This window comes from Rousettus aegyptiacus, unplaced genomic scaffold (genome assembly GCF_014176215.1).
Source record: "Rousettus aegyptiacus isolate mRouAeg1 unplaced genomic scaffold, mRouAeg1.p scaffold_m13_p_7, whole genome shotgun sequence".
Taxonomy (NCBI): domain Eukaryota; kingdom Metazoa; phylum Chordata; class Mammalia; order Chiroptera; family Pteropodidae; genus Rousettus; species Rousettus aegyptiacus.
This window is the reverse complement of record NW_023416310.1, coordinates 58,620,978-58,648,403: the sequence shown is the minus strand read 5'-3', so window position 1 is coordinate 58,648,403 and position 27,426 is coordinate 58,620,978. Positions and strand designations below refer to the sequence as shown.

The 27,426-nt window shown below is 37.8% G+C and overlaps 2 protein-coding genes across 6 annotated transcripts in view; one reads left to right on the top strand and one right to left on the bottom strand.

Annotated features, from left to right (window-relative positions):
• The window catches only part of SEPTIN10 (septin 10), a 61,873-nt gene extending 49,979 nt beyond the window's left edge, over positions 1-11,894 (bottom strand). For 2 of the 5 annotated variants that reach the window (XM_036224239.1, XM_036224241.1), the window contains exon 1: positions 11,733-11,894. In XM_036224239.1, coding sequence (XP_036080132.1) covers positions 11,733-11,759 — 27 coding nt within the window. In that variant the 5' untranslated portion in view covers positions 11,760-11,894. Of the gene's footprint in view, positions 1-11,328; positions 11,532-11,732 lie in introns of those variants that run through there. The other 3 variants (XM_016162985.2, XM_016162989.2, XM_036224240.1) reach the window with 3 other exon arrangements.
• A 106-nt stretch (positions 11,895-12,000) lies between these two features.
• Positions 12,001-16,765, top strand: SOWAHC (sosondowah ankyrin repeat domain family member C). Its single transcript, XM_016162984.2, has one exon. It carries the CDS (start codon positions 12,429-12,431, stop codon positions 14,070-14,072), a length of 1,644 nt encoding a protein of 547 aa, XP_016018470.2. The 5' UTR covers positions 12,001-12,428; the 3' UTR covers positions 14,073-16,765.
• Positions 16,766-27,426: the final 10,661 nt, after the last annotated feature.

Genomic DNA, 27,426 nt, shown 5'->3' with positions numbered 1-27,426 from the left:
GAAACTGAGATTATTGGATTATATGCAGTTATTGGGTAAGGAGAAGGTCAAGGTATTAACTATAAGAGAGGCTAAAGTAGGACAGAGCGCACAAGATATTTTAGAAGAGGAGGTGAAAAATGAAAGACAGGGCACTGAATGGATAATCTATGTGGATATTGAAATCCCCCAGAATTACCACAGGTCTAATGTTACAGAATTACAAGGAGCCAGCAGCAACACCATCAAGCACAGGGAGCGGTGGGGTTTCAGAGATTACTAAAGAAAGAAAGGTGGTAAGTGTATAGTATGATAGCTAAGAGTCAAAACTGGGAATATTCAGGGAGGAGATCTGTTATAATGAGGAATAAAGTGGTCAACTACGAGGACTCCAGGAAAGAGAGTGATGTCATCCAGTCAAGGTAGGAGTGAAGGGCGGGGCAGATTTTTCAACGTACAAATGTATTTCAATGGAGAAAGACGTCTTTTTAAAAAATGGTGGCTATGATAATTCCATACATATGCAATTCTGGTAAAGGCAAAAAAAATAGAAACAGAAAATTTATCAGTGATTGTGAGAGATTAGGAAGGCTACAAAGAAGAGTAAAGGAATTTGGGAAGGATGGTGATGAAACTGTTTTCTATATGTCTGCAGTTGTGGTTACACAACTATAAACATTCACCAAACCTCCTGGAACCTTATACTAAAAAAGAGTAAATTTCACTGTACATAAATTATACCTTAATAAAAAATGGTAATTCATAAATATATAACAAAATCATGTATTGGGAAAGTAGTTGCTAACAAAAAGAGCCTATATGAGGAAAAACAAAAGGATTAAGACAATATATGTTTGGTTATTTTGTAAGAAGCAATAAAAAAGAAAATATACAGCAAAATATGCAAATGCAAAATGAGATTATAATTTTTTTTCCAACTGTTCAAATTATAATTCAGTATTAGGTTCTTTTGGCCCTCAGAATTATGTGGAAGCTGTAAATGATAATTCTTTTCTATACAACAGAACCTCTATTACTGTATGAAGCAGCCTATCTTCTCCCAAAACAGAGAGCCCCTAGAATTATCTCAATGATCCATGTCACAATAGAGAAGAGACCATGACATCAGTATAAATTCATGGCTTAATTAGCTATTATAATCAACTACTTTTGGTGGCAACAAATGTAAACTGCTGGTGCACTAAGTAACTGCCAAAGTCACGTATGAGGGCCTGGGGCGAGGAGGTACAATGACAACATGAAAACAAGAGAGAGCTTGTTCAAAAATCTGAGAACAAAATTTGAGAAAGATAATCCTCATCCGAAAAAATAATCCTCATCCGAAAAAATAAAAAATGGAGACAGTAGTACTCAGCTCATGAGGCTGGGTGGATATATTTGATGATGTAAGTACTGAAGTATTTGCCATAGTGAATGCACTGTGGCATTTGGTAGCATGCAGTTAGTCAAAGTGGCAAAGGACAAATTCATATAAAAATATATCTTAAATATTTTAACATTTGCAAAGATCTGTAGAGATTAGTAGACTGCTAAAAAAGTAAAAATATGTCCAAAAAGTTAAAAATAATGCCTAAAGTTCTCTCTAGTTTTAAATATATATACATTAAAGAAAAATTTATTTTTTCATGATTGGTAAATACAACTGAAAGATATTTCATGTCATTTTAAGGTTGAGGATATAAATGAGGTCTGAGATGATGCATATTCTTCCTGCCGAAAATATCTAGCCAGTTCTTCTGCTATCCTATGGCCATCTCTTCCTTTGCTACATAGCTCGATATTGAGCTTTTACAAAGTCTTCACTCTTTAGACAATTTAAAGCTAGTAAATATCACAATCTTACAAATAGGTTTATTTTCCAAGAGTTAATTTTAGTGAGCTTCTTGGATTTAAAATACAGTTTCCACAGAAATAATATTATAAAGGGAATTAAGGTCCTGAGTAGGTTCACGAATGCCTTACTTAACCCATAATGTACAGACCATTTATAATCCTAGACTAAGCTTTCAAATTTGGCAGCAGACTAAAAAGAAAGCACATTAGTTGCCCTATTCCTAGAAAGACTAACTGCAGATGATGCCTTCTTGATGAGGATATTACCCCTCCAAACGTGGTAGAAATTGGTTTTAGGGGGATAAAAAAAAAAAAAAAAATCAATGGTTTGTGCTCCTCTAAACCTTAACTCTATCTGTAAAACAATTTATTTACTACTGAATTCCCCTCTTAGGAAGAACTTAAAGTTAATCAATTAATTGGATTAATTGAATGTTACTAATTAATTAAATTTGATTAGATTTAACCGAAGGGGCAATAATGAAAAAATGGTTAAGAAATAATGCTCTAGATAAACTTTGAAACAGGCAATGTTTGCATTTAGTATTTTCTCACATTCCTCTCATAGCCCTCTCCCACGCTGTCCTGCCCCCTCTGGTCTCTTCATCCAGTCTGGTGCAAAATCAAACCTGCCCACTTGTGTTCACTGTGAATGACACTCTTACTTCCTTGATTCCCAAGATCTCGCTAGGCGTTAGGAAAGCAACCCAACTTTCTCTGACCTGGGTATACTGGCATAAGAGGAGAAAAGACTTTTTAATGTGAATTGCATGTAATATAAATGGGAAATGCTGAAGATTACACTGGAGGTCAGGGATAATTCAACATCTTTGTTCCTGAAGTCCTGGTTCACTGAGCTACAGACTGAGTGGTACCAGCCACCAATTTGTCAATAAGGACAATTTCTCATCTACTCATTTCGGACTACCCTAGTTAAGCACTTCCCTTAAAACAAAACTCCTTTATAAGAAAGATATCTTTTTAATTTTCAAAAATCATCCAAGCAATTCTGGCTCAATTCATAGCTCAAAGTATTGTTCCAGCTAGAGTATACATTCGACTGAGCTAAAGTATCACTGTGTTCATATGTATTCATGAAAGAAATCTGAAAATTCTAGAATTCCCAATACTGTAATTCATGGTTACTGACATGTTCCAAACACATGGTCTAGAAGTATCACAGTACTTAAACAACTGGCACTGTTCCAGAACACCCAAGATGTGGAACTTCTCTAACTAGGCAACACTCTAACTACACACCTTTACATGTCTATCATAGTAAGGTTTGTAGGCAGCAAAAGGTAAATCTGTATATCTGATGTGACATTATTTAAATCAAATAAAACAAAGACAAGGAAACGGAGACTGTCAAAATATAATTCTGAACAACTTTAGGACTGGCAAACAAAAATTCACCTTTGAAATGACAAGCTCTGGAATGAATCATACAATGTAATGAACTCTGAGTTCTATTGGATCTAAACTACTTCAGCCAACTCATCAATGAAAAATCTCTGGACTTTTAAAGAAACACCAAAAATGTAGTGTATTTTAAAGAAATGTAACTGTCAAATACAAAATTTCAAAGACAGGAGGAATAATGAGCAAAATATGTATATTTACTAAAAGTAACGTTAACAAAGTATAAGTGCTATATTCTAGTCTACTAAATCATAATATTTGTTCTAAAGGTATTTAAAATGAGTTTTAAATCTTTTGGCTATGTATATTGATACTATGTTTCTGTGATCTTCAAATCAGTAGTAGATACAAATTCTACAAGGTAAATAAAGCATCATCTAAATCAAACTTCCTCCCAGATATAATCAGAAGAAAGTATAAAAATTAAAGTCTCAGTTAAAAGCTTTGAGAATCAGGTATTTTGTACTAGGAATACTTACTTAAAAATCTTAAGCTGAGAAAATCAGATTCTATATGGTTCAAAATGAAGGATTAATACATACTCCTAAGAGAAAATCTATTCTCTAGTAAAATATAAAAATTTAAAACACCCTCATTCCCTCTCTTCCAAATACATACATACATATGTACATACATACATAATCAATACAAATAGTTACAGTTTGGGACCACATAAAAGATATGACACTAAAAGTGTACAGCCTGGTGGAGGGTGGAGCTTCATTAGAACATAAATGCAGACCAACAAATAGTTCATGGCTGCCTGGGAAAATATAACTGATGCATTGGACATTCAACAATAATAAAATGAATAAAGGTGAACATATTATTCATATACAAAATTATCAACACCCTGTCCTCAAAGATATATGATCATGGCTGTGGAGGATACAAAGAATATTACAGGTTGCTCTCCCAGACGACAGATCTTTTAATTGCAGGGGAAGGGAGGAATACAAGGATCAATAAAATTTAACTGATGCAAAAAAGTTAAGTAATAATACAAAACACAAATTTGGTAGTATTGCAAGGTGGTATATGACTAATGTCAAAAGAGCAGTATGATAAACTGACAAGAGTTAAGATCCTATGGGAAAGCTTCAGAGGTGGGACAGGAACTTGGTCTTTCATTATCTAATAATGATTATAGGATCTGGGTCAGTGGGAAAGAGGATGTCACTCCAGATGGAGAATGGGGATACTCAAAGGTACTGAGGTGGTAACTAACTCCAAGACATCAAGGAAAGAATTAAGAATCACAACTTTAATATAGAAAGTAAAACAAATGAGGAACACCTCTAAGATACAAAAATTATTTCTCACTGAAAAAAAAAAAAAAGAGAAGAACTCAGAAGCACTGCAGCTGAAACAGGAAATGACAAAGACAGATAGGAATTTAAAAGATTTAGACACCATTTAAAAGTTTTCCTAAGGACAGTCTGAAGGAGATATTTATGACAGTTTTTCTCAAAAGACAGGAAAAGATAGTCAACATTATTTCAATATCCACTATCACTACTTTCCAAAAGTAGGAAAATAGTCAGCAATAAATAACTATATAGTCAAGATCTCTTGAATTATAAAAGTTCTGCAATTGCTAACAAAAACATACAGGAGATAGTGAAAGAGACAATATGGCCAAGAGCAGATCTCACCATCACTAACTGTGATTCCTTGAGCAAGATACTAAACCTCCTTGAGTCTTAATGTCTAATTCTATTAAAAAAAAAAAAAAGTCAGAAAACATAACAAAATTTGTGAGACACAAGCTAAAGTCTTGCTGAGAGGGAAATTCATATCACCAAGTTCATGCATTGGTAAGGAGGAAAAGTTTCAAAACCATGATCTGAGTTCTCACTTTGAGAACTCAGAAAAAGAGCAAAATAAACCAAAAGTAAGCAAAAGAAAAGAAGATCAGAAATCGGTTATATATTGAAAAGAGAAAAATAAAAGAGAAAAATCAATAAAACAAAGAGCTGGTTCTTTGAGAGGCTAAATGAAATTGACAAACTTCTAGCAATATTGACAAAGAAAGGCAAAAAAACACATTACATCAGGAATGAAACAGATTTTGGAATATCACTACTGACCCTGAAGACATCAAAAGATAATAAGTGAATTCTATGTGAATTCTATGAACAACTCTATACACATAAATTTGACAACTTGGAAGAAATGAATCACAAAACACACACTACCACAACTCATCCAAAATGAAATAATATAAATATCCAGGTAACTATTAAGAAAATTAAATTTGTAATTTTAAAATTTCTCTAAAAGAAATCTCCAAGCCCAGATGGTTTCAACGAATCCTGACAAACATTTAAAGAAAAATTAACACCAATTCTACACAATTTCTTCCAGAAAACAGAAGAGGGAACACTTCCCAATGGTTTTAATGAAGCTAATATTACCAAACCAAAGGCAGCACAAAAACCTACAGACCAATAACCCTCATGAATTTGATAAAGAGCATCTACAAAAAAAACCACAGCTATGATGAAAGACTGAATGCTTTCCCCTCAACATCAGAAATATGGCAAAGATATCTGTTCTCACCACTCATTCAAATAACGCTAGAAGTCCTAGCCAGCACAACAGGCAGGAAAGAAAAGGCATACAAATTTGAAAAGGAAAAAATAAAACTGTCCCTATGTGCTGATGACATGATTTTCTATGTAGAAAATCTTAATGAATCTATTAGGAATCCTAACTCCTAGAATAAATGATTCATCAAAGTCAAAAGATACAAAACAAACATACAAAAATCAACTATATTTTTATATATTAACAAGGAATATGTAGATGATGAAATTTAAAATATAATACCATTTACAATTGCTAAAAAAATGAAATAGGTGTACATAGTCCCCCCAACCCAATCTGTGGTTTCACTTTCCATGGTTTCAATTCTCACAGTCAACCTCGGTTTAAAAATATTAAATGGAAAATTCTAGGAAAAAAACATTCATAAGTTTTAAATCGCATGCTGTTCTGAGTGGCATTACGAAATATCGCACCATCCTGCTCCACTCCACTGAGGACATGAATCCAGAGTATCCACACTGTGTTAGCTACCCACCTGTTATTCACTTAGTAGCACCTCAATTATAAAGAGCGACAGTACTGCAGTGCTTGTGTTCAAGTAACCGTTATTTTAATGGATATGCCAAAGAGAATCTGTAAAGTGCTTCTCTTTTAAGTGAAAAGGATGACTAGGGGGAAAAAAAAAAAGAAGATGGCATACATATGGTTGAGTAACTACCCACAGTTTCAGGCATCTACTTGGGATCTTAGAATGTATGTACCCAGGGTGTGTATATGGGGCAGGGGGAGGGGAGAGTAAGGGGCCACTGTAATTCTAACAAACATATGCAGGACTTGTATGCTGAAAACTATATGATACTGATAAAAAAAAAAAAAAAAGAAAGAAAATATAAAGAAGTGGGGAGAAATACCATGTCTATAAGTTGGAAGACTCACTATAATAGAGATATTAATTCTCCCTAAATTGATGTACAGATTTAAAGTAATTCCTATCGAAATCCCAGCAAAATTCTTTAATATATAGATAAGACTATTCTAAATTTATAATGAAAGGCAAAGAAACTAGAATAGCCTTTTGTGGGGCGGGGGGAATAATAAGGTGAGAGGAATCAGTCTACTCTATTTCAAGACTATACAGCTACAGGAATCAAGACTGTGTGCTAGCAGAAAACTCAAAAACAGATCCACACAAATATGCTCAACTGATTTTTGATAAAAGTGCAAAATCAATTCAAAAGAAGACAGGCAGCCTTTTCAACAAATGGTGCTGGAACATTCATGATTGAAAAAAATGACCCTCAAACTATGTCTCACACCTTATATATAAATTAACTCAAAATGGATCACAGGCTTAAATGTAAAATATAAACTAGAAAACTTTTAGAAGAAAAAAAGAAAAGAAAACCTTTGAGATCTAGGGTTAGGTAAAGAATTGTTCAACTCAACATAGGAGGAAAAATTGAAAAAAAAATAGAATTTATCAAAATAAAACTTTTTCTCTGCAAAAGACACTAAGAAAAAACTACAGACTGAAAGAAAAACATTTGCAAATCACACATCAAGGAAGGGTTAGTATCTAAAATATAACTGAAAAATTCTAAAACAATTAAAAATTCCAATTAGAAAACAGACAAAAGAAATGAAGAAACATTTCATTGAAGAGAATATGCAGATGGAAAATAAGCACATGAAAAGATGTTAAACATCATTAACTATAAAGGAAACACAAGTTAAAAATACAATGTCTCACTACATACCTATAAGAATGTATAAATAAAAAAGAGAAACCAAATGCTAGTTTGGATGTGGAGAGCCTGCTCTCTCATACATTGTTGGTAGGAATGGAAAATGTGCAGAATCTCTGGGAAACAGATTAACGATTTCTTATAAAACTAAAGGCAACCGACATGTGACCCAGCAACTGTACTCCTGGGAATTTATCCTAGAGAATTGAAGACTTTTGTTTTTGTTGTTACATTATATGTTACTGTACACATGTTTATAGCACCTTTATTCATAATAGCCCAACAATGGGAAAAACCCAGTTGGGAAAAACCCAGATGTCCTTCAAACAAAGTGTGGTACAGCTATACCATGGAATACTACTCAGCAATTAAAAGGAACAAACTAATGATACATCTAACAACCTGGACAAATCTCCAGAGAATTTTGCTGAGTCAAAAAAATCCAACCCCAAAAAGTTAAGTACTGTAATTTTGTTATATAACAGTGATAAACTGACAAAATTATAGAAATGAAAAACAGATTAGTAGTTTTTGAGGGTTAAGGAATTGGTGTGTTGAAAATCAAGTGGCTATGGCTATAAAAGAGCAACCCGAGGGATCCATATGGTGATGGAAAGTTCTCTATCTTCATAAGATCAATGTCAATGTCCTGGCTCTGGTCTTGTACTATGGTTCTGTAAATGTTGTTATTGAAGAAAGCTAGATAAAGGACACAGGGATCTCTACTGCATGTGAATCTACAGTTATCTTTTTTTTTAAAAAAAAAAGTGTTTAATTAGAAAATAAAGGCGACCTTATTATTGTATTGCAAAATAACTACAGCAATTGACAAGATGTCCAACACTAATAAATAAAGTTCTCTCTTCAGATCATTTAATTCTGAAGATTACTATGAACCAAAGTTTATAAAACACATTTTCCTCACCCACACATGCACACAACATATAACAAGGCAATCCAGATAGAAAAATTGAGAGCTCTCTAAAAACACCAGAGTAGAAAGAGACCTGGGCTGAATAAGGGAGAAAAATCCTTGGCCAGGCCCTATCAAAAAAAGTGGCTGTCTTTCTTGGGACACGTCACCTAATGTCTCAGACTACAATCTGAACTCTGTTCCTACAACCTCGATTTCTAATTCAGGATATTGTTTAGACTAGTAATTCTCAAACGTTTTGTCTCAGGCTCCCAAAGAGCTTTTGTTTGCATGGGTTACAATTACCGATATTCGTAGTATTAGAAATTAAAACATAAAAATTTTAAAAGACAAGTATATACAAGGACACATTCCATTAGCCCTCGAAAGGGTGTGGTCACTCTACAACATGTAGCTTCTGGAAAACTCAATGTACACTCATAAGAGAATGTGTATGAAAAGGCAAATAACAGCTTGGTATTGTTAGGAAAATAATTGTGACCATACTTTGAGATCCACTGGATTAGTAGCAAATGAGATAAATATATAAAAATGATTTGAAAGGTATAAAACACCAGGCAAATCAGTCACATATATTCTTTGAAGGTTATGAGGGTGTCAAGGCCGAAAAATAAAAAGGGGGTTGGAGAGATCAAATCATAATGAAGGACAACTTGGGCAACCACACAGTTGGGTAAAAAGAAAGAGCAAACTGGGACTCCAGTAAGTAAAGAATCAGGGAAATGGGAAGTCCTGGCCACAGAAATCAGAGAAGGAAAATCAAAGTCATCCAAATTGGAAAGTAAGAAATAAAATTCATTATTTGCTGATGATATGATACTATATATAAAGAACTCTAAAGATGCCACCGAAAAAAAAAAAAACTATTAGAACTGACAGATTCAGTAAACTAGCAGGATGCAAAATTAATATTCAGAAACTGGCTGCATTTCAATACACCAATAACGAATTATTAGAAAGAGAAATTAAGAAAACAATCCATTTACAATTGAATCAAAAAAAAAAAACCTAAGAATTAATTTAACTAAGGAAGTAAAATTATGATACTGAAGAAACTGAAAAAGGTACAAATGGAAGCATATACAGTGCTCATGGATAGGAGGAATTAACATCATTAAAACGTCCATATTACCCAAAGTAATCTACAGATTTAATGCAATCTCTATCAATATACCAATGGCATTTTTCAGAACTAGAACAAATAATTCGGAAATTTATATAGAAACACAAAAGATTCCAACAATCATGATAAAAAAGAACATAGTTAGAGGTATCATGCTACCTGATAGCAAACTATACTATAAGGTTATAGCAATAATAAACAACACAGTAGTGGGATAAAACAGACACATAGATCAATGGAAGAGAAGAAAGCACCCAAGAAATAAACTCCATGTCTCTAATGTCATTTAATCTATGCCAACGGAGGCAAGAATATACAATGGGATAAAGACAGTCTCTTTAATAAATGGTGTTGGGAAAACTGGACAGATAATGCAAAAAATGAAACCAGACAAACTCAAAATGGATTAAAGACTCAAATGTAAGACCTGAAGCCATAAAATTCCTAGAAGAAAACATAGGCAGTAACCTCTCTGACATTGCTCTTAGCAATGTTTTCTCAGATATGTCACCTTAGGCAAAGGAAACAAAAGAAAAAATAAACAAATGGGACTACGTCAAACTAAAAAGTTTTTGCACAGCAAAGGAAATCATTACTCAAACGAAAAGACAACCTACCAATCAGAAGATATTTGTTAATAATACATTCAATAAGGAGTTATTATGCAAAATTTATAAAGAACTCATAAAACTTAATAACAAAAAAAAAATCCAATTAAAAAATGGGCAGAGAACCTAAAGAGACATTTCACCTGCGAGTATATACAGATGGCCAATAGACAATATGAAGAGATGCTCAGTCACTAATCATCAGGAAAATCCAATTAAAACCATAATGAGATATCACTTCACACCTGTCAGAATAGCTATCATCAATAAATCAGCAAACAAGTATTGGTGTACTGTGGGGAAAAAGACACCCTTGTGCTCAGTTGGTGACTATGAATTGGTGCAGCCACTATCAAAAACTGTATGGCGGTTCTTCAAAAACTGTATGGCGGTTCTTCAAAAACTTAAAAATAGAACTGTATTATGACCCAACAATTTCACTTCTAGGTATTTATCTGAAAAAATCCAAAACACTAATTTGAAAAGATACATGCACCCCCACGTTCACTACAGCGTTATTCACGATAGCCAAGATATGGAAGCAATCTAAGTGCCCATCGATAGAGGATTGGATAAGGAATGAAAAAAGAATGAAAATTTTACCATTTGAGACAAAGATGGACCTAGAGGATATTATGCTAGGATAAAATAAATCAGACAGAGAACGACATATACCATATGATTTCACCTATATGCGGAATCTAGAGAACAAAATAAATGAACAAACAGAACAACAGCTTCAGATACAGAGAAAAAAATTGATGGTTGCCAGGTAGAAGAGGGTGTGGGGGAAGTAGGGGAGAAAAAGGTGAAGGGCTTAAAATAGTACAAATTGGTAGTTACAAAATAGTCATGGGGGTATAAAGTACAACATAGGAAATACATTCGATAATATTGTAATAATTCCAGGTGTGCACTAGACTTATCAGGGGAATCACTTTATAAATATCTAACCACTATGCTAGACACCTGTAATATAAACCATTGAATGTCAACGGTAATTAAAAAGTAAAAATTAACCTTCAAAAAGTCAGTATACAACTGTAGGAGATCACTGCTATAATATTAATCTGCCCTATACGCTCAAAACCGTTATAAAAATGATGCACTTACAATCACTGTTTCAAATTTAACTTTTGGCAAAGACCGGTAAGCCCGGCAAAAACTTCCAGCCACTCCCGCATGGCGCGCTCAGCGAGCTGGGAAGGGCACGCCCTGCGCCCCGGGTTGGAAGCAGACCCGCCACATGCCTCCCGGGCTACAGCTGGAGAAAGAGGAGCCCTCTTCCCTGCCCAGTCGGGCTGGCAGGTAGCGGGAGCCCGAGAGGACCGGGGGTCGCGGAGGGGCGCTGGTCACCATCAACGCCTGGACCGGACGCGGCCGGGACTCGGCTGCCGCCCTGAGCGCCAGACTGAGGAAGTTACGTTGGGACCCCGAGGAAGGCGGGGCGGGGGTCCTGGGAGCCAGGCCCCGGTGGAAGGGCAGTGGAGGGGGCGTGAGGGGTCGGCCGGACTCACCAAGTGCCGCGCCACCTCAGAGGTCATGGTCCCGAATGGAGGTGAGCGAAGCGGCGGCCTCAGCCCCAGCCCCCGAGCGGCGCGTCCCAGCGGCGGATGGAGCCAAGGGGGACCGGGAGGGCTTAACGTGCGGGGCGCGGGCCGAAGGCGGCGCAACGGGAGGGGCCGGCCTCCGCCGGAGGTCGGGGAAGGGGGAGGGGCCGAGCCTAGTGGCTTCAGTGACGCGCGGCGGGGTGCGAACCTCTCACGGGAGTGCCCCTCGATGTTTTATAAGACTAGGCAATGAAGGGGGAGAGTAACTGGAGGAGACTGGAGACATGAGGGAGAACATGCCAGGAAATAAAGCCAGGACTCTTCAGCTAGCCAGACAGATCTGGCGGGAATCGCGACTGCCGACTGCAGGAGGGCCGGAAGTGGGCGGGGCACGGGGCGGAGCGAGTCGCGTTCACTAGCAGGAGCCGAGATTGCGGCCAGCGCGGGGACCGGAAGTGGGCGGGACGGGGGCGGGGCTGCCGGGGGCGTGTTTGCGCTGGGCGAGGCACCAGTAAGCCGGTGGCGGCGCCTCTGGTCGCAGTCGCGAGGCTTGGAGCCTGAGGGACCTTCTGGACTCCAAGTTCGTCGAAGCGCGCACCTTACAGCGGGCTGTGATGGGGCCAGGTTGAGCTGCCCACCGCCAAACGAGCAGCGCTTCCACTGATGGAGGAGTCGGCGGAGCTCGGCCCCGAGGCGGTGCTGCGCTTCCTCGCGGAGCGCGGGGGCCGGGTCCGGAACGCCGAGCTAGTGCAGCACTTTAGGGGTGCCCTGGGCGGCGAGCCGGAGCAACGCAGCCGCGCCCGCGCCCGCTTCAAGGAGTTGGTCAACGCCGTGGCCACTGTGCGCACCGACCCCGCCGACGGTTCCAAGTATGTGCACCTCAAGAAGAGGTTCTGCGAGGGCCCACCGTGGCCCGAGACCGCGCCCGCCCGGGACCTGCCCCGCATTTCGGTGACCGCAGAGCCCGAGCCCCGCAGCGGCGACCTGGAGGTGCCTGACGGCCGGGCCAAGTGCGGCTGGGAGAGCGGCCTGTGCCCCGACGCGGCGTCCTCCGTGGCGCCCCCGAGTCCAGGCTGCGAGCTGGACGATGGGAAGCCCTCCACCACCAATCTCGGGCCGCCAAGCCTAGCCGGCGACTGCCAGAGCGGACCGCCCTTGAGTGGCGGGGCCTGGAAGAATTCGCGGCGCGATGCGCAGTCTCCAGCCCGGGGATCGTCCCCAGCCCGGGGATCGTCCCCAGCGTCCAGCGAGGACCTGGAACCCCCACCCCACGGCTGCGAGGAGGCGGAAGAGGGAAGCTCCTTCTCGGGGGCCACCACCCCGAGGTCTACTCGCCAGAACCTCCTGGATCTTGTGATGGGCAGCTCACCGCAGCTGAAGAGAAGCGTCTTTCCTGGGGGCAGCAGCCCCGGGGGCTTCTCTGGGGGAGGACGCAGCAAAAGCGGGGGCGACTCAGACAGTGCTTCCGTTGCTTCGTCTTCAGCAGAGGAGGAGAGCAGCAGCGGAGGCTCGGTGACGCTAGACCCTCTGGAGCACGCCTGGATGCTTTCAGCCTCAGACGGCAAGTGGGACAGCCTAGACGCGTTGCTCACCTGCGAGCCTGGCCTACTGGCCAAGCGGGATTTCATCACTGGCTTCACCTGCCTGCACTGGGCTGCCAAGCACGGCAAACAGGAGCTCCTGGCCATGCTGGTCAACTTTGCCAACAAACACCATCTGCCTGTGAACATCAATGCCAGGACCAGTGGAGGCTACACCGCTCTGCACTTGGCAGCCATGCACGGGCACGTGGAGGTAGTGAAGTTGCTGGTGGGGGCCTACGACGCAGACGTGGATATCAGGGACTACAGTGGGAAAAAGGCCTCGCAGTACCTGAGTCAGAGCATCGCTGAGGAGATCAAGAACCTGGTGGGAGCCCTGGACGAGGACGACGGAGAGAGCGCCACCGGCAGTGGAAGTGGGCGCTGGAGACTATCAAAGGTGCTCCCCTCTAACCTCATCACCAGCAAACTCTCTCACGTCCTAGAAGATGGAGGAGATCATCAACACCATCACCATTCGGCTGAGGGATGGGCTGGAGGCAAAGCGAAAGACCCAGGTCGTAAAACCTCAGGCAGCTCTAGTGGACGGATAAAACCCAGACTCAACAAAATCCGCTTCCGAACCCAGATCATCCACACCACACCCTCTTTCAGAGACCCGGAGCAGCCACTGGAGGAGGGGGAGGAGGAAGAAGACGAGGACCAACCTCATAAAGGCCACTCATCCTCATTCAAATTGAGACCGAAGTCCAATGTATTTGGGTAAAAAATAATTTATCTTAGAATAAAGTACTAAGATTTATTTGTCTTCCAAAATAGAATACTGGGTGTAGGCAAGAAAGTGAGACCAGAAAAGTCTTAAGCAAAATTCCACATTCTTACTTGGGGGGTTGGAATGGGTGGGGAGGAACTGCCCCTAGCACTCTGAGTGAGGTGGATTTCCAAGTGATTCATCAGACCTTGACCTAGGCCTCTTTTCTAAATGCCATCTCTCTACCCTGGAGTCCCTGTTTCCAAGGACTAAGAAGTGTATCTAAATTGAGGGTACAAAATTGATGACTGAGGGTTCCTTTGATTTAACCATTACTGGATGCCATGCAAAGTAAGGAATGAATATTGGCATTGTTATGTACTGTTTTTAAAAATGGTTACTCTTTCAAGAGTAACAAGAAATGCAACTTGTAATGAAACTGGTAATATTGTTAAGTGGAAACAAAACCACACATTGCCCTGCAGTTTTTTACTAATTGCATTTGCTTTTTAAGATAACTACTGAAGGTCAGGTCGGAGTTGAAATGCAAAAATACTAATTAGAGAGTAATGCGAATAAAAATAGGAATCCTGTTGGTATCCTATTTGTATTGTAAGTAGTATTCAACTATTTTTTAAAAAGCAATTTCAGCGTTAATCACTGAAGAAATAGGCAACATTCACTTTTGATTTAATCTGTAGTATGATTTTCTCTTAACTATCACTGATACCACTGCACTTAGTATTAAGGTACATTATTAATTACGACAGTTTTTTAATTTTAAAAATAAAACTTTTAACAACCTATGGTACGTTTGAGTAAAATACTGCCTTTGGTTCTGATTCTCACTAACTTGTTTCTAACTTGTTTCTTGTTGCTATCCTAAAAGTCTAAATTTGCTTAAGTTTTTATTCTGGGATTATATAACCTTATTGCTTCTATTTGCCATGACCCTATTTGATGGTGCTTAGAGTTGAATTGCCTACAGAAACTGTCTCTGGTTTAAATGATTAGGAAAAATTGGCATAAATGTTAGCCTATGTATGCTTCTGTCAAGTAATTATTAAATCAACTTTATGACTAACAAAAGGTACACTTTTTGTTTTACTACTAAAACATACTCATAGTCTCTATTTTGTAGCAATATTTTGCAAATGTTTAAAACTAAATCCATTCAATTTTCCATGTCCTTGAATCTATTAGAGAAGTACAGTGAAGTTACTGAAAAGCTGGATAGTGAATCTGCCAGTTAAAAATAGCACTTTAAAAAGGGGGAAAGAGAAGAGATGGTACTTTTTCTACATGTAAAAGCTGCTGGCTATTGAATTCCTTTATGAATTCACTTTGTGATATAAGTGAAAAACATCATTCGTTAAAATTAAAGACTTAATGTGGTTCTTAATTACATTCCATTTAAATATGTTGGGGTAAATATTTTATAATTATAAAATTTTACTTATAAGCTTATTAAATCTATTTATAACAAGATTCAAAACAACTTTTGTGGGAAACTAATTCCAACAAGTCCTCTCCCTCTTAGTCTTTCTGTTCTCATGATTACTGAAACAGAAGTACCTTGCAGCCTATAGAGAGAGATTGAAGGATTTAACAGCTTGCAGAGTGAATGAACCAACAATATGTGAATGGCACAGAACTGCAGTCTTTAGAGAGGCCTTTGATCTTTAATTTCCCAAGTTGCAGAAATTTTAACAAGTTTATCATACCTCTTTAGATAGTAATCGAATTTGTTTAGAGTAATGAAAAATATTCACATAAAATATATAAACTATTATCCATTTATTTGCCTTTATTTTGTTTAAGGATTATGGAAATGGGTCATGTATATTTGAGAAGCACTTTTATCCATACATATGGGTGAAAAACTATCTAATTTTGTATAAATTAAAAACAGGTTCCCCGAAGGTGAAAGCATCCATTCATTCTGAATCATATGCACATTAGTTATATCTACTACAGAATAAGCTATAACTCTCCACTGAGGAATCTTTATACCTTTCATCGACATGTAAAACTAAAGTGATAAAGAGTAGACACTTCAGAACTATCTATATTCTATTAGTCAGTATTACTCTCTTAAATGTGCATGTTACTAATTGCACAAAACCCATATTTACTAGAGCTTTAGAGATTGAGCCAATACTTAATTTAACTTGCTTTTCACATTAAAAATTTTAACTTTTCCAATAAAATATATTTTAAATTTTTAAAAATCATTCCCAAGAGGAACTTCTTTAGCATTCCTTGCTATGATGTGCTTGTGTAGCATTTTCAGCTACTTAACTCTATATTTCTCTTATTTTTCAATTTCTAAATTGAGATTATACAGAGCAAATGATTTGTGTAATTTGACATTTGTGGAGTTATACTTACTTTTAATGGAAAGTATATCAGTTACTTAGATGTTTGTTGATATGAAGCTGTGTGGTTAGAAAACCCAAGTATGTTCATGTGTTTCTTATTGGTACGCTTTAAACCAGTGAATGTATATCCCAGTTCTCCTCAGTTTTACGGTATGTAAAATGCAGCTAAGCTTGTATAATTTGAAAATCTGGTACTATTTTATTAATGCCTGAAATCTTGGAGAGTCCAGGATGCCTTGTCTCTTATTTTTTAAATAAGTGAAACTTTGGGAGTTTAGAATGTAAAACTTTTAGTTTGTTTTGTCAAAATAAAAAGTTCACGCTAGATTTTTTTCCTCTGAATTGTCTAAATCTCTGTAGTCCTTTATACTTTTTACCTGTGTTGTGTTTTACGGTTCACAAAATGCTTTTCGAAGTTGCAGTTTAATTGAGCTCTTTCCTATCCCTTAAAGTTACTAGCCATATAGCCCTAATTTACAGGTAAGGAAATGAAGAAGGTTGATGGCTGTTCAGGATCATGAAGTAAATGTCAGTAAGATTTTAAAAGATTGAGTACTTTTCCACATTATCCTTTCTGCACTTCAAATGATACCAGTGATGGAGGAATCAACTTGCAGAGAAAGTAGTACCTCCATCACTAGCTTAAAAAAAAAAATCACAGTCCAGCTCCTACACATAGAATCTACCTTAAACCCTACCTATCCAGACCGATTTTCAGAAAGGTGTGGAGAGTGCCTTTTTCCATTTTCTTCAGTATCGATCAAGTATTGGACAGTAATGAATTTCCTCATCAAGGCTTCTTTTGATCTTTATTTTAACAAAATTTACCTCTTATGGCAAAGGGATGTGGGAAATCCTTGATGTAATTGTCCGCCAATGCTCTTGGGAATATCCCATTATGCTTGCTCCTGGATTTTTGTTACTGCTGTTCATTTATGACAACTAATAAAATGTTTTTCAGTATAACCAAAGACTAGATTAGTTTAGTGTCTGTTTCTAAAATGACTTCTTTCCTTAAAAATATATATCTTGAAAGAATTCATTGAGCAGTTCATTTGAAGACATCTTTGTCATTTTTCCTACTGAAAAATTATTTTGATTTTGCTAAACGAATGGTATTTGGAGTTTCTTTTAAGTTAACCCTAAAAGTAAATATTCTGGGAATTTGCTGCAAACCATTGTTCCTTCAATGATGAGTCAAATTTTCATGAAATACTTAATATCAGAGAACTAGAAAATGACACATATACTTGTTTTTCAAGATATAGCAGTAGAGTTTTTTGCATCACTATCCGCCTTTTTTCCTCTGAAGAATGTCACTTTCATGTTATTGCACTTTTTTCTCCTTAATTTTCTCTTTAAATGTCATCTTTATTTCAGGAAATGGCTTTCCCATTCAGTTAATAAGTAGTTCACATTTACCGATGAATAAGTGACAAATGCCCCCACCCTTGCACAATGCCTGGCATGTTGAATGTACTCAGTAAGTGTTTTTTTTTTTTTTTTAATGGAAAACACTGAAGAAACATTTTGTAATGTTGCGTCATATGGGTAATTTCAACAACATGCCAAGTGAATAGAGGTAAGTATTTTTCATACAACATGACCCCTAAATGCCGGCTAACCAGCTAACCGCTTTATCTGCAACCCAACCAAAAGAACAGTCTATTCCAATCCTGGAGGTATAATCGGCTTTATTAGGATTTTACTTTGTGAGCAATTAAAGAGATTTTCAAGTCTAAATTTGATTATAAGAAAGTTTCACCCTACAAGTTGACTCAAGTACATAATCCCTAGGAGAATCTAATGGGCTTTAAATATTCTAAGCATTATCAGTATACCAATGACTATTCTGTGAAACCCCGAGGAACAAAAGAATAGAAGATGAAGTTTAGTTCAGCCTAGAAAACTTTAGTTTTAAAATAGTCGTTTTAAACATTTAATTGACTGTCTCATGAGGTAGAAATAATTGGTCAGGTTATGTGAGCACTTAAAAAGTTAAAATAGATCATTTTAAAACATGCTCATGACATTCTGTTTTGAGAAACATTACTCTAGGTCTTATCTATTCTGACCAAAGTTTTAGCCAAAACCAGCCTGATTTAGAATGAAGTTAACCAGCGAAGTAGGATCATAAAAGATTTTTTTAAAACCCAACTTTATGCTGTTGTGATCAAAGAACCTAGAAGTACCTATTAGAATACTCTTCTGGGTTTCTAAGAAACTTTAATAGTCCAGGAATAGAATTGAGCACCCTTGGGATCTGTCTAGAAGTTTACAATATTGATTAATGTGATCTATGAGTTTTATTTAGTCCATTTAGATTGCTATATCGACATCATAGACTGGATGGCTTGTAAACAACAGAAACCCATTTCTCACAGTTACAGAAGCTGAAAAGTTCAAGATGAAGGAGCTGGCAGATTTGGTGTCTGCTGAGAGCCAGTTTCCTGGTTCATAGGCAGTTGTCTGTTTGCTGTGTCCTCACATAGCAGAAGGAGCAAAGGAGTTCTCTGGGGTCTCATAAGGGCACTAATCCCATTAATGAGGTCTCTGTCTTCATGACGTAATTACCTCCCAAAGGCTCTACCTCCTAATACCTAATCACCTTGGGGATTAGGTTTCAACATGAATTTTGGGTGACACATTCAATGTATAACAGGTTTTCATTCAAGAGGCCTTCATTTGATTGTAGTCAGCAGTTCAAGGCTACGGCTTCATGCTGAGTTTACACTGAGACTCTAAACCTGGCTGAGGATTTTCTTTGGCTGTATGAGAACAGTTAGTACCTCCAGGAAGCTTACCATGTATGCCAGGCAAGGTTTAAAGAACTTTATAAAATTAAGCTGTTTAATTCTCCCAACTCCCCTCCTCATTCTAATATCTTCATTTTATTGATGGGGAAATGAAGTGCAGAGTCTGACCTTGAACTAAGGCAGCTTGGCTCTAGGGTTTGTAGTAACTAGGCTATGCCACTCCTCTGGGGATAAAAGGTATAGTCAACTGGCTGTAAGCGTACAAGGCTACCACCTAGTGAAATAGAAATGATGTAGAAAATTCATAGTCTCTGTATATAAGAGACCAAACAAAAAACACAGATAAGCACTAATGATTGAGACAGATGCATAGGACTAAGTTAGAACTGGACTTTTAGATGTTCGGGGTTTTTTTCATCTCACCTAGGATAAAATTCATTTGGGCTGGGAAAGAATATTTCCTTAGCTCAGAATAGTGGAATTGCAAAGTGAATAGGGTGTAGTTATGTTTCTATTTTTAGGCTCACCTTTCTTATTCCCAGCCTCCAACCTGTTCTGTGCACATAAGCATTAATAGAAGTGTCACTTCTGGGGTGGTCGCTCCAGTGACATGGGAGAAAAGGATAGTGGATGGTGGCATTGTTTATTGTTCCTCAATTCTTCCCTGCCGACGCAGTAAAGAATTACTGGTCGGCGAGATTGGGAAAAAGTAAGATTTATTGAAAGTACATTTTAGAAGAAGACAGGCCGTGCTAAGGAAGGTTGCAGCCCTGCAGAATTTAGGAGGTGAAGAGATAAGATAGTACACCCCAAAGGGAGGGTTGGGTTTCCAGGCAGAAACAATGTAACAATGCAGAAAGGGCAAAATCTGTTTATATTTGGGCCACAATGGGAAATCCTAGATGATCAGTATGTGAGGTCTCCTTGACTGATAACCTGGCTGCTATATAACTTTGCCTAATGTGCATGTGCTTACCCAGAACTCAGTCTTTTATAATTAGATTCATGAACTTACAGGCATAGTCATGAGATTATAATGATGGTATAATGAGGCCGAAGTTAGAGGCAGTACTTTCTGCATATGCGTTTGAAGCTAGTTTTAGGCCAGCAGCTTTTATGGCCTTTATGCTCTAGGATTCGGGATAATTTATAACCCTTGAAGAAGAATCTTCAAGGGAAGTTTCTATGGTTACAGAGCTGGGTCTTGTCTCCAGAGCTGGGTCTTGGCTCCAGTCACTCATGCCTAGATACCTAAAAGAAGGACTCAGGCCCACTTCCATATTATCATGAGATTGAAGGTCAGCCTAGAAGAAAACTGGCAACAAAACATCCATTTTTCTTACCATAAAGTTATAAATTTGTAACACACTAAATCTGAATTTTGATAACTCATTTTAGAATGGGCAGAAGCTTACCTTTGCTCTATTACAAAAGATGATATTTCAGTGATTTTAAGAACAGAATCTTTAAGGATGGTGCCTCATCATTTGCAACTTGCTCTCAAAAATGAGTCATTTTCTACAACTTTGATATCCAGTTAACTATGTACTTCAAATTAATAAAAATTTAATTTACTGTGACTTACATTAATTTCTTTATTAACTATTTTTATATAAAAATGTAACGTATAGTCATGGATTTAAACAAATGACAGGACACAGCAGTTAGGATGAAAAGTAAAACCACCCATTTCTCCCCCTATTTACATTCCCCAGTATAATGCCAGCTAATGATTCCTTATATATTTTGGGTTATTTGACTTTTCTTTAATTCAAGCTGGCCTGTTTCTTTGATTCAAAATGTTTTTACTGGATTATACCTAATGCAGATAGTGAAAAACAGCCAGTATTTAGGTTCTCATCTAAAGGACATGGTAATTTTGAGGCTTCAGAGATGAGACTAGGACTTGTTACAGTTTGGGTTCCCCAGCAAGTATTCCTCATATGTAGGGAGGAGGCAATAGAACTAAAATTTAGAGACTACAATATGCTGATCAGCCTTGCAGACAGACAATCAGGAAACCTGCAGAACAAAGGAAAATCTCTACTGGGATTGCTTACAACCAATTTTCTCACATCGTGAAGGGAAAACAGGAACCAAGAGTCACCTGTGACTATATCGTCTTCCAATATTAAAAACTTGACAAAAACACATACATATTGGAGATATTCTAAGCATGTTAGTTATTTGAAGCTTTAATAGACATGATGTCATTGTTGTGTGAACTGACAGGTGACTTTGGCAGTCATGACATTGCAGATATCATCTCAACAGCTTTTGCGGTGGTACATGAAGCAGCAGAGATAAGGGAAAAGTCACATTGTGGCAGAGCTAGGACTTGGATCTAAGCCTACAGAGTCTCAGCTCAATACTACTGCCTCCACTTAGAATATTTTCTACGGTTTGGATAAATTATACTTTCTTATAATGGAATATTTTTAAAAGAAGCCTTATTCACAGTCCCAAATCTTTCTGGAAAGTGAGCTAAGTACATAGATATCAGTTTGTAAGTTTAATGACATTTGTCATAGCTTGCCAAATCCTTAATTTGGGAAACCATTGTTACAAATAATGTCCAAATTTAAGTAGTATGTTGATTTGTGTCCTAAGTCCCTACCATTACTAAATGATGTTCGAAAATCAAGTGTTCCATAGGGAAGCTACAAGTTAATTAAGGTATCTCATGATTATGGTATAATAAAGAATGTTTCGTTTCTGGTTTTTGTCCTGGGTTCCAGCCTGGCTTCCAGGCTGGAAGCCTCTAAAATCCCTTGGCATTTCCTGAATGATAGGAGTGTCCTTGTTATGCTAATGAGGTGACTCGTGGTGGGCTTCATATAGATAGCTTCAGGATAGAGGATCGTCACCAGAAAAACCACCATGGAACTTTGAAATATTTGAAAAGGGAAATTGGGCTGAAAATTGAGTTTAATCAATTGTGCTCACATAATGAAACTCTGGATGGACACTGAGGTTTCCCGGTTGGTAAACACTGAGTGCAGGGAGGGTGACCATGCCCTGATGCCATTAGGAGGAAGCACAGAAACTCTGCTTTTGGGACTTTGAAGAATAATATAAATGAAGCCACCTCAAAATGGAATTGGAGCTGCCATCCCAGGGGAACTGCCTTGTCTTATTCCTCAAACCTATGGAATATTAAAACTGGGCAAAATAACCTTTGGACTGGGCCTAACGCAGAATGATATTCAAAACAACTGTTTGCAAAGATAACAAGAAAGCAGACATTATGACTACTATTTTCGAAACTAAAGACATGGTTTAGTATTAGCATCACTATGTTAGCTTACTTGCACCAGTAGAAATTCCTTCCTTATATTCCTGAAATTGTTCCCTTTTCTTTTCTCATAAATACCCCTTGCCTTCACTTCCTAATCAGAACACGATTTGGGTTTCCTCCTGAATCGGTGCTTCCCAACTAGCAAATCTTTCGGATCTTAAATAAATGCTTGTTACCTGTCACTTGTTATCTTTTATTTTTAGATTGACAGGGACACTCTCAGATCTTCCCCTGTGTGTATCCATTCGCATAAGTATAGCAGTTTCCATCTGAGGACAGCCATGGAGGACTACACCCTCCACCAATTGGGCCTGTACTATTTCCAGGTGGCTGGTGTTGGAATTAAATTGCAGTGCACCCAGCTGATGTGAGAACAATTTGAGTGGGTACAGAATGTCATATTCTCTATTTCATCATCCTGATGTCCAGGATGAAATACACAATTATCATTTTAAATTTCTTTTCCTTCAAATTCACGTCAGCTCCAAAATCGTATACGTTACCATAAATGTTGTTACTCTCTTTTTACTGCTTATGTTCTATGCGAAATGGTTTCACAGAACTGTATTAGGCGGGGTCCTGAGAGGAAATAGAAGACACATTTGGCTGGAATTTTTTGGAGAGGGTAGAAAGAATTCAACACACATGCCAACATTAGAATCAAAAGGGAAGCTTATTAGAAAAGGGGTAACATTCCACAGACAGAGCATGGTCTTCTCTCAGAGGCAGAGAGAGGGACAGTGAGAGAGACAGTGAGAGACAGAGTAAAGGCACTGAGAGGGACCCTGAGTGTCCCGGGAATTTAGTTTGTATATCATTCTTTAGTTTCTTTGAGTTATAGTTTAAAAGACTTTGTTAACCCATTTCCTTTAATATGGGCATACAGCAAGGAAGGGGAAGAGTATGTAGCAAAAAGGTAAGAATAAGTAGCATGAAAGGCCTGCTGGCAGTTCATAGCCTTTAATCCATAAATTCCCTACAGTTTTAGCCATAGGGAGTGACTGCTGGTTCCTGTTTCCCCTTCAAGGTTGTGAGGAATGCGTTGTTAGCAATCCCAGCAGAAATCTTCCTTTGTTTTGCAGGTGTCCTCCTGGCCTGGCTGCAGGGCTGATCAGCATATTTCAGTCTCTGTGGATTGATTAACATTTTAATTCTCTTGCCTACCATTACAAGGAACTTCCTGCTCAGTAAGGGTTGGGAATTTTCTTTTTTCCACCTATTTTTTTTCCTAAATGAGTGCATTAAATATAATAGAGAATTCACAGAAATGTTTAGGAATTATATGATTCCTTTTGTTTTCAAAGCCCAAATTTCCTTTAACATTTAATCTTTCCTTATAATAGCACTAAACAGTAAGCATGTGTTGCAGGATCTCTTTTCTAAAACCAGGTAAACCCAAGGCAGGACAGAAGTGATTACTCACTGAGGGCCACAGCAGTGCTTCATCACCACAGTATGTCACTGCTGTCAACTCCAGGCTGCCAGCCTCCTGCTGCTCCTATGAATCAGTCACATCCGGCCCCTTCTGGATGGGCAGCTCAGATTCCTGGGCTCTGTTTTCATCCTGTCCCACACTGTTTATGGAGCAGTCATTCCAAACCCTCAGGCCTGGGGTCTGGAAGACTGTTCTAAATCAGGCCCAGGTGCCAGAGGGCGGCTTGGCTGGCTGAGTGCCCCCACACCTTCCTGGAACTGCTTCCATGTCCACTGACAACCTTCTGACCTTTAGAGGCTGTCCCTTTCATGTGGGGCTTACCGAAGGCTATAAATTGAGGTCAGTCTTCTAGAATTACTTTAAAAGGTAAGTGGGGGAAGAAGGAAACTATTTGGGATGCCTAAAAAATATAACTACAAATAATGGCTTCTAAACATGACTTGGGCTGGGTATATACCCAAAATAATTGAAAGTAGGAACTTGAACAGATATTTATTTGTGTACCAATGTTCATAGCTGCATTATTCATAATAGGCAAAAGATTGAAAGAACACAAGTGATGCTGATGGATGAATGGAAAAACAAGATGTGGTATATTCATACAACGGAATATTATTCAGTCTAAAAAGGAATGCAGTTCTGACACATGCTACAACATGGATTAATCTTGAAGACATTATGCTAAATGAAATAAGCCAGACACAAAAGGACAAATACTGTACGATTCTACTCACAGGAGGTACCCAGAGTAGTCAAATTCAGAGACAAAAAGTAGAACGGTGGTGTCAGGGAGTTGAGAGTGAAGATAGGAAGTTAGTGTTGAACAGATCCAGAGTTTCAGTTTTGCAAGATGCAAAAGTTCTAGAGATGATGGTGTGGTTGCACAACAATGGAATGTACTTAATGCCACTAAACTGTTCACCTAAAATAGTTAAAATGGTAAATTTTGTGTAATGTGTATTTACCACATTTTTTTAAAGTGTGGATTGGGGAATAAAAGAGACAATGTCCTAGTTAGTCATATAAGTATCAGAGAAAGGCTTTTCATTTTATCAAATAATCTTTCTTTTTCTTTGGCTATTTGAAATGTATTAAGAAAAGGAATTAAGATTTATAAAGGAACTGAGTAATGGCCCCTTAATGGGTGGTTCAGGGTATTTCAGCCAGATGGTGTGCTTTGGCAGCTGTAAGTAGAAAATAAAAGTCTCTTGCATATGCACAAAATGACAGTTTACTTAGAGTCTAGGGAGAAATCTGTTAATATTGTCCACTAAGGTCATAAGATAAAATTTTCCTACACTAAGTGCAAAGTATTCAGAGGATTGTCACCAGGTAGTTTTTCTTTTCTGGGCACATTGCCTCAATCTAGTTTTTCTTTTTTATATCTTTGCTTTCAGATAGATATATCACCTTTTTCCTTTCAAAGCTCTACTTCTCGCATCTAATTGAGTGATCATGGCCACTTAATTGGTTTAATTATTTGCAATTCTACTTATATTTAAACCATATAAATATAAATATGGCTTATATTTATTAACCATTTACTATGGAACATACTGCTAGGTCTTTTGTGTGTGCCAAAAAGTACACAATAAGTTTCTGATCTCAGGGATTTATAATCTAGATAGGAAGGAAAGTCACATGCTCACGAAAAGCTAACAATTATCAGTGCTGAAGGTGAGATACATATTCTAATGTTTCGCTGATGTTCAGAGAAGAGACAAAGTAGTATCACAAAATGAGAGGCATTACAGGAGCCAGATTTAGGAATCATACACTTGCAGTGATAACAGAAGGATTGATTCTAGCAACAGGACAATATAATGCATGTGCTCAAAGACTGGAGTTTGCATTTCATAGGGAGACTAAGGGCTAGAACTAAAAGTGAATACTGCCGAGTAGAAGATAAGGTAGGAAACAGGAATTTTTGTCAGAGGATTGTGAGTCCTATAAACTAAAGACATTATCTTGTAGGAAATGGGTAGCTCTTGGTGGTTTTGATGTTGTTAACTTCATTTTGGAAAATGTCAAAAATATGAAATGCAATGAAATACTATTCAGCCTTGAAAAATAATAAAATCTTGCCATCCACAACAATTACTTTATTCATTCAGCTATTGATGGAAACTTAGGTTTTTTTCCATATCTTGGCTATTGTAATGAATTCTGCAATGAACGTGGGGTGCATATATCATTTCATTTTTATTGAAGCGTAGTTGACATACAATATTATATTAGTTTCATGTGTACGACATAATGATTTGACATTTATGTATGTTATGTTGTGATTACCACACTAAGTCTAGTAGCTATCTGTCACCATGCAAAGTTATCACACTATTATTGACTATATTCCCCTCTACCTTTCTCATCCATCCCTCCACTTCCCTCTCATTTTGCAACCATCAGTTTGTTCTTGTTTCTATGAGTCTGTTTTTGTTTTGATTTGTTTGTTCATTGGTTTCAATTTTTTAAATTCCACATATAAGTGAAATCATGAGGTATTTGTCTTTTTCAGTCTGACTTATTTTATTTAGCATAATACCCTCTAGGTCCAATCATTTCTCTCTACAAATGGCAGGATTTAATTCTTTTTTATTGCTGAGTAATATTGTATTACTGTGTGTGTGTACATCAATTTACATTCCCATTAACAATGCACAAGGGTTCCCTTTACTACACATTCTTGCCAGTACTCATCATTTCTTATCATTTTGATTATGCCATTCTAACAGGTGTGAAATAATGGCTCCCTGTGGTTTTGATCTGCATTTTCCTGATGATTAGTGATGTTGAGCATTTTTTCATGCACCTGTTGGCCACCTGTATGCCTTCTTTGGAAAAATGTCTATTCAGATCCTCTGCTCATTTTTAAATCATATTGTTTCCTTTTTTGCTATTGAGTTGAATGAATTCTTTATATATTTTGGATATTAACTCCTTATCAGATATATGATTTGCAAATATTTTTTCTCATTCAGCAGGTTGCCTTTTTATTTTGTTGATGATTTTCTTTGCTGTGAAGAAGCTTTTTCATTTGATATAGTTCAACTTATTTGTTACCTTTGCTTTTGGAATCATATCCTAAAAATCATAAGCAACACTGATGTCAAGGAGTTTACCTCCTATGTTTTCTTCTAGAAGTTTTATGTTTTCAGGTCTTACATTCATTTTAATTTATTTTGAGTTAATTTTTGTGTATGATATAAGATAATAGTCTAGTTTCATTCTTTGGCATGTGGTTGTCCCGTTTTACCAATATTATTTATTGTAGTGACTGCCGTTTCCTCATTGTATGTTCTGCCATAAATTAATTGACAATATAAGATTAGGTTTATTTCTGGACTCTATTCTGTTTCATTGTTGTAGGTGCCATTTTCATGCCAATACCATGCAGTTTTGATTACTATAGCTTTGTAACATAGTTTGAAGCAGAAAGTATAATGTCTCCAGCTTTGTTCTTCTTTTTCTTCTTTTTTTTCTTTTTTTTTTTTTTAAA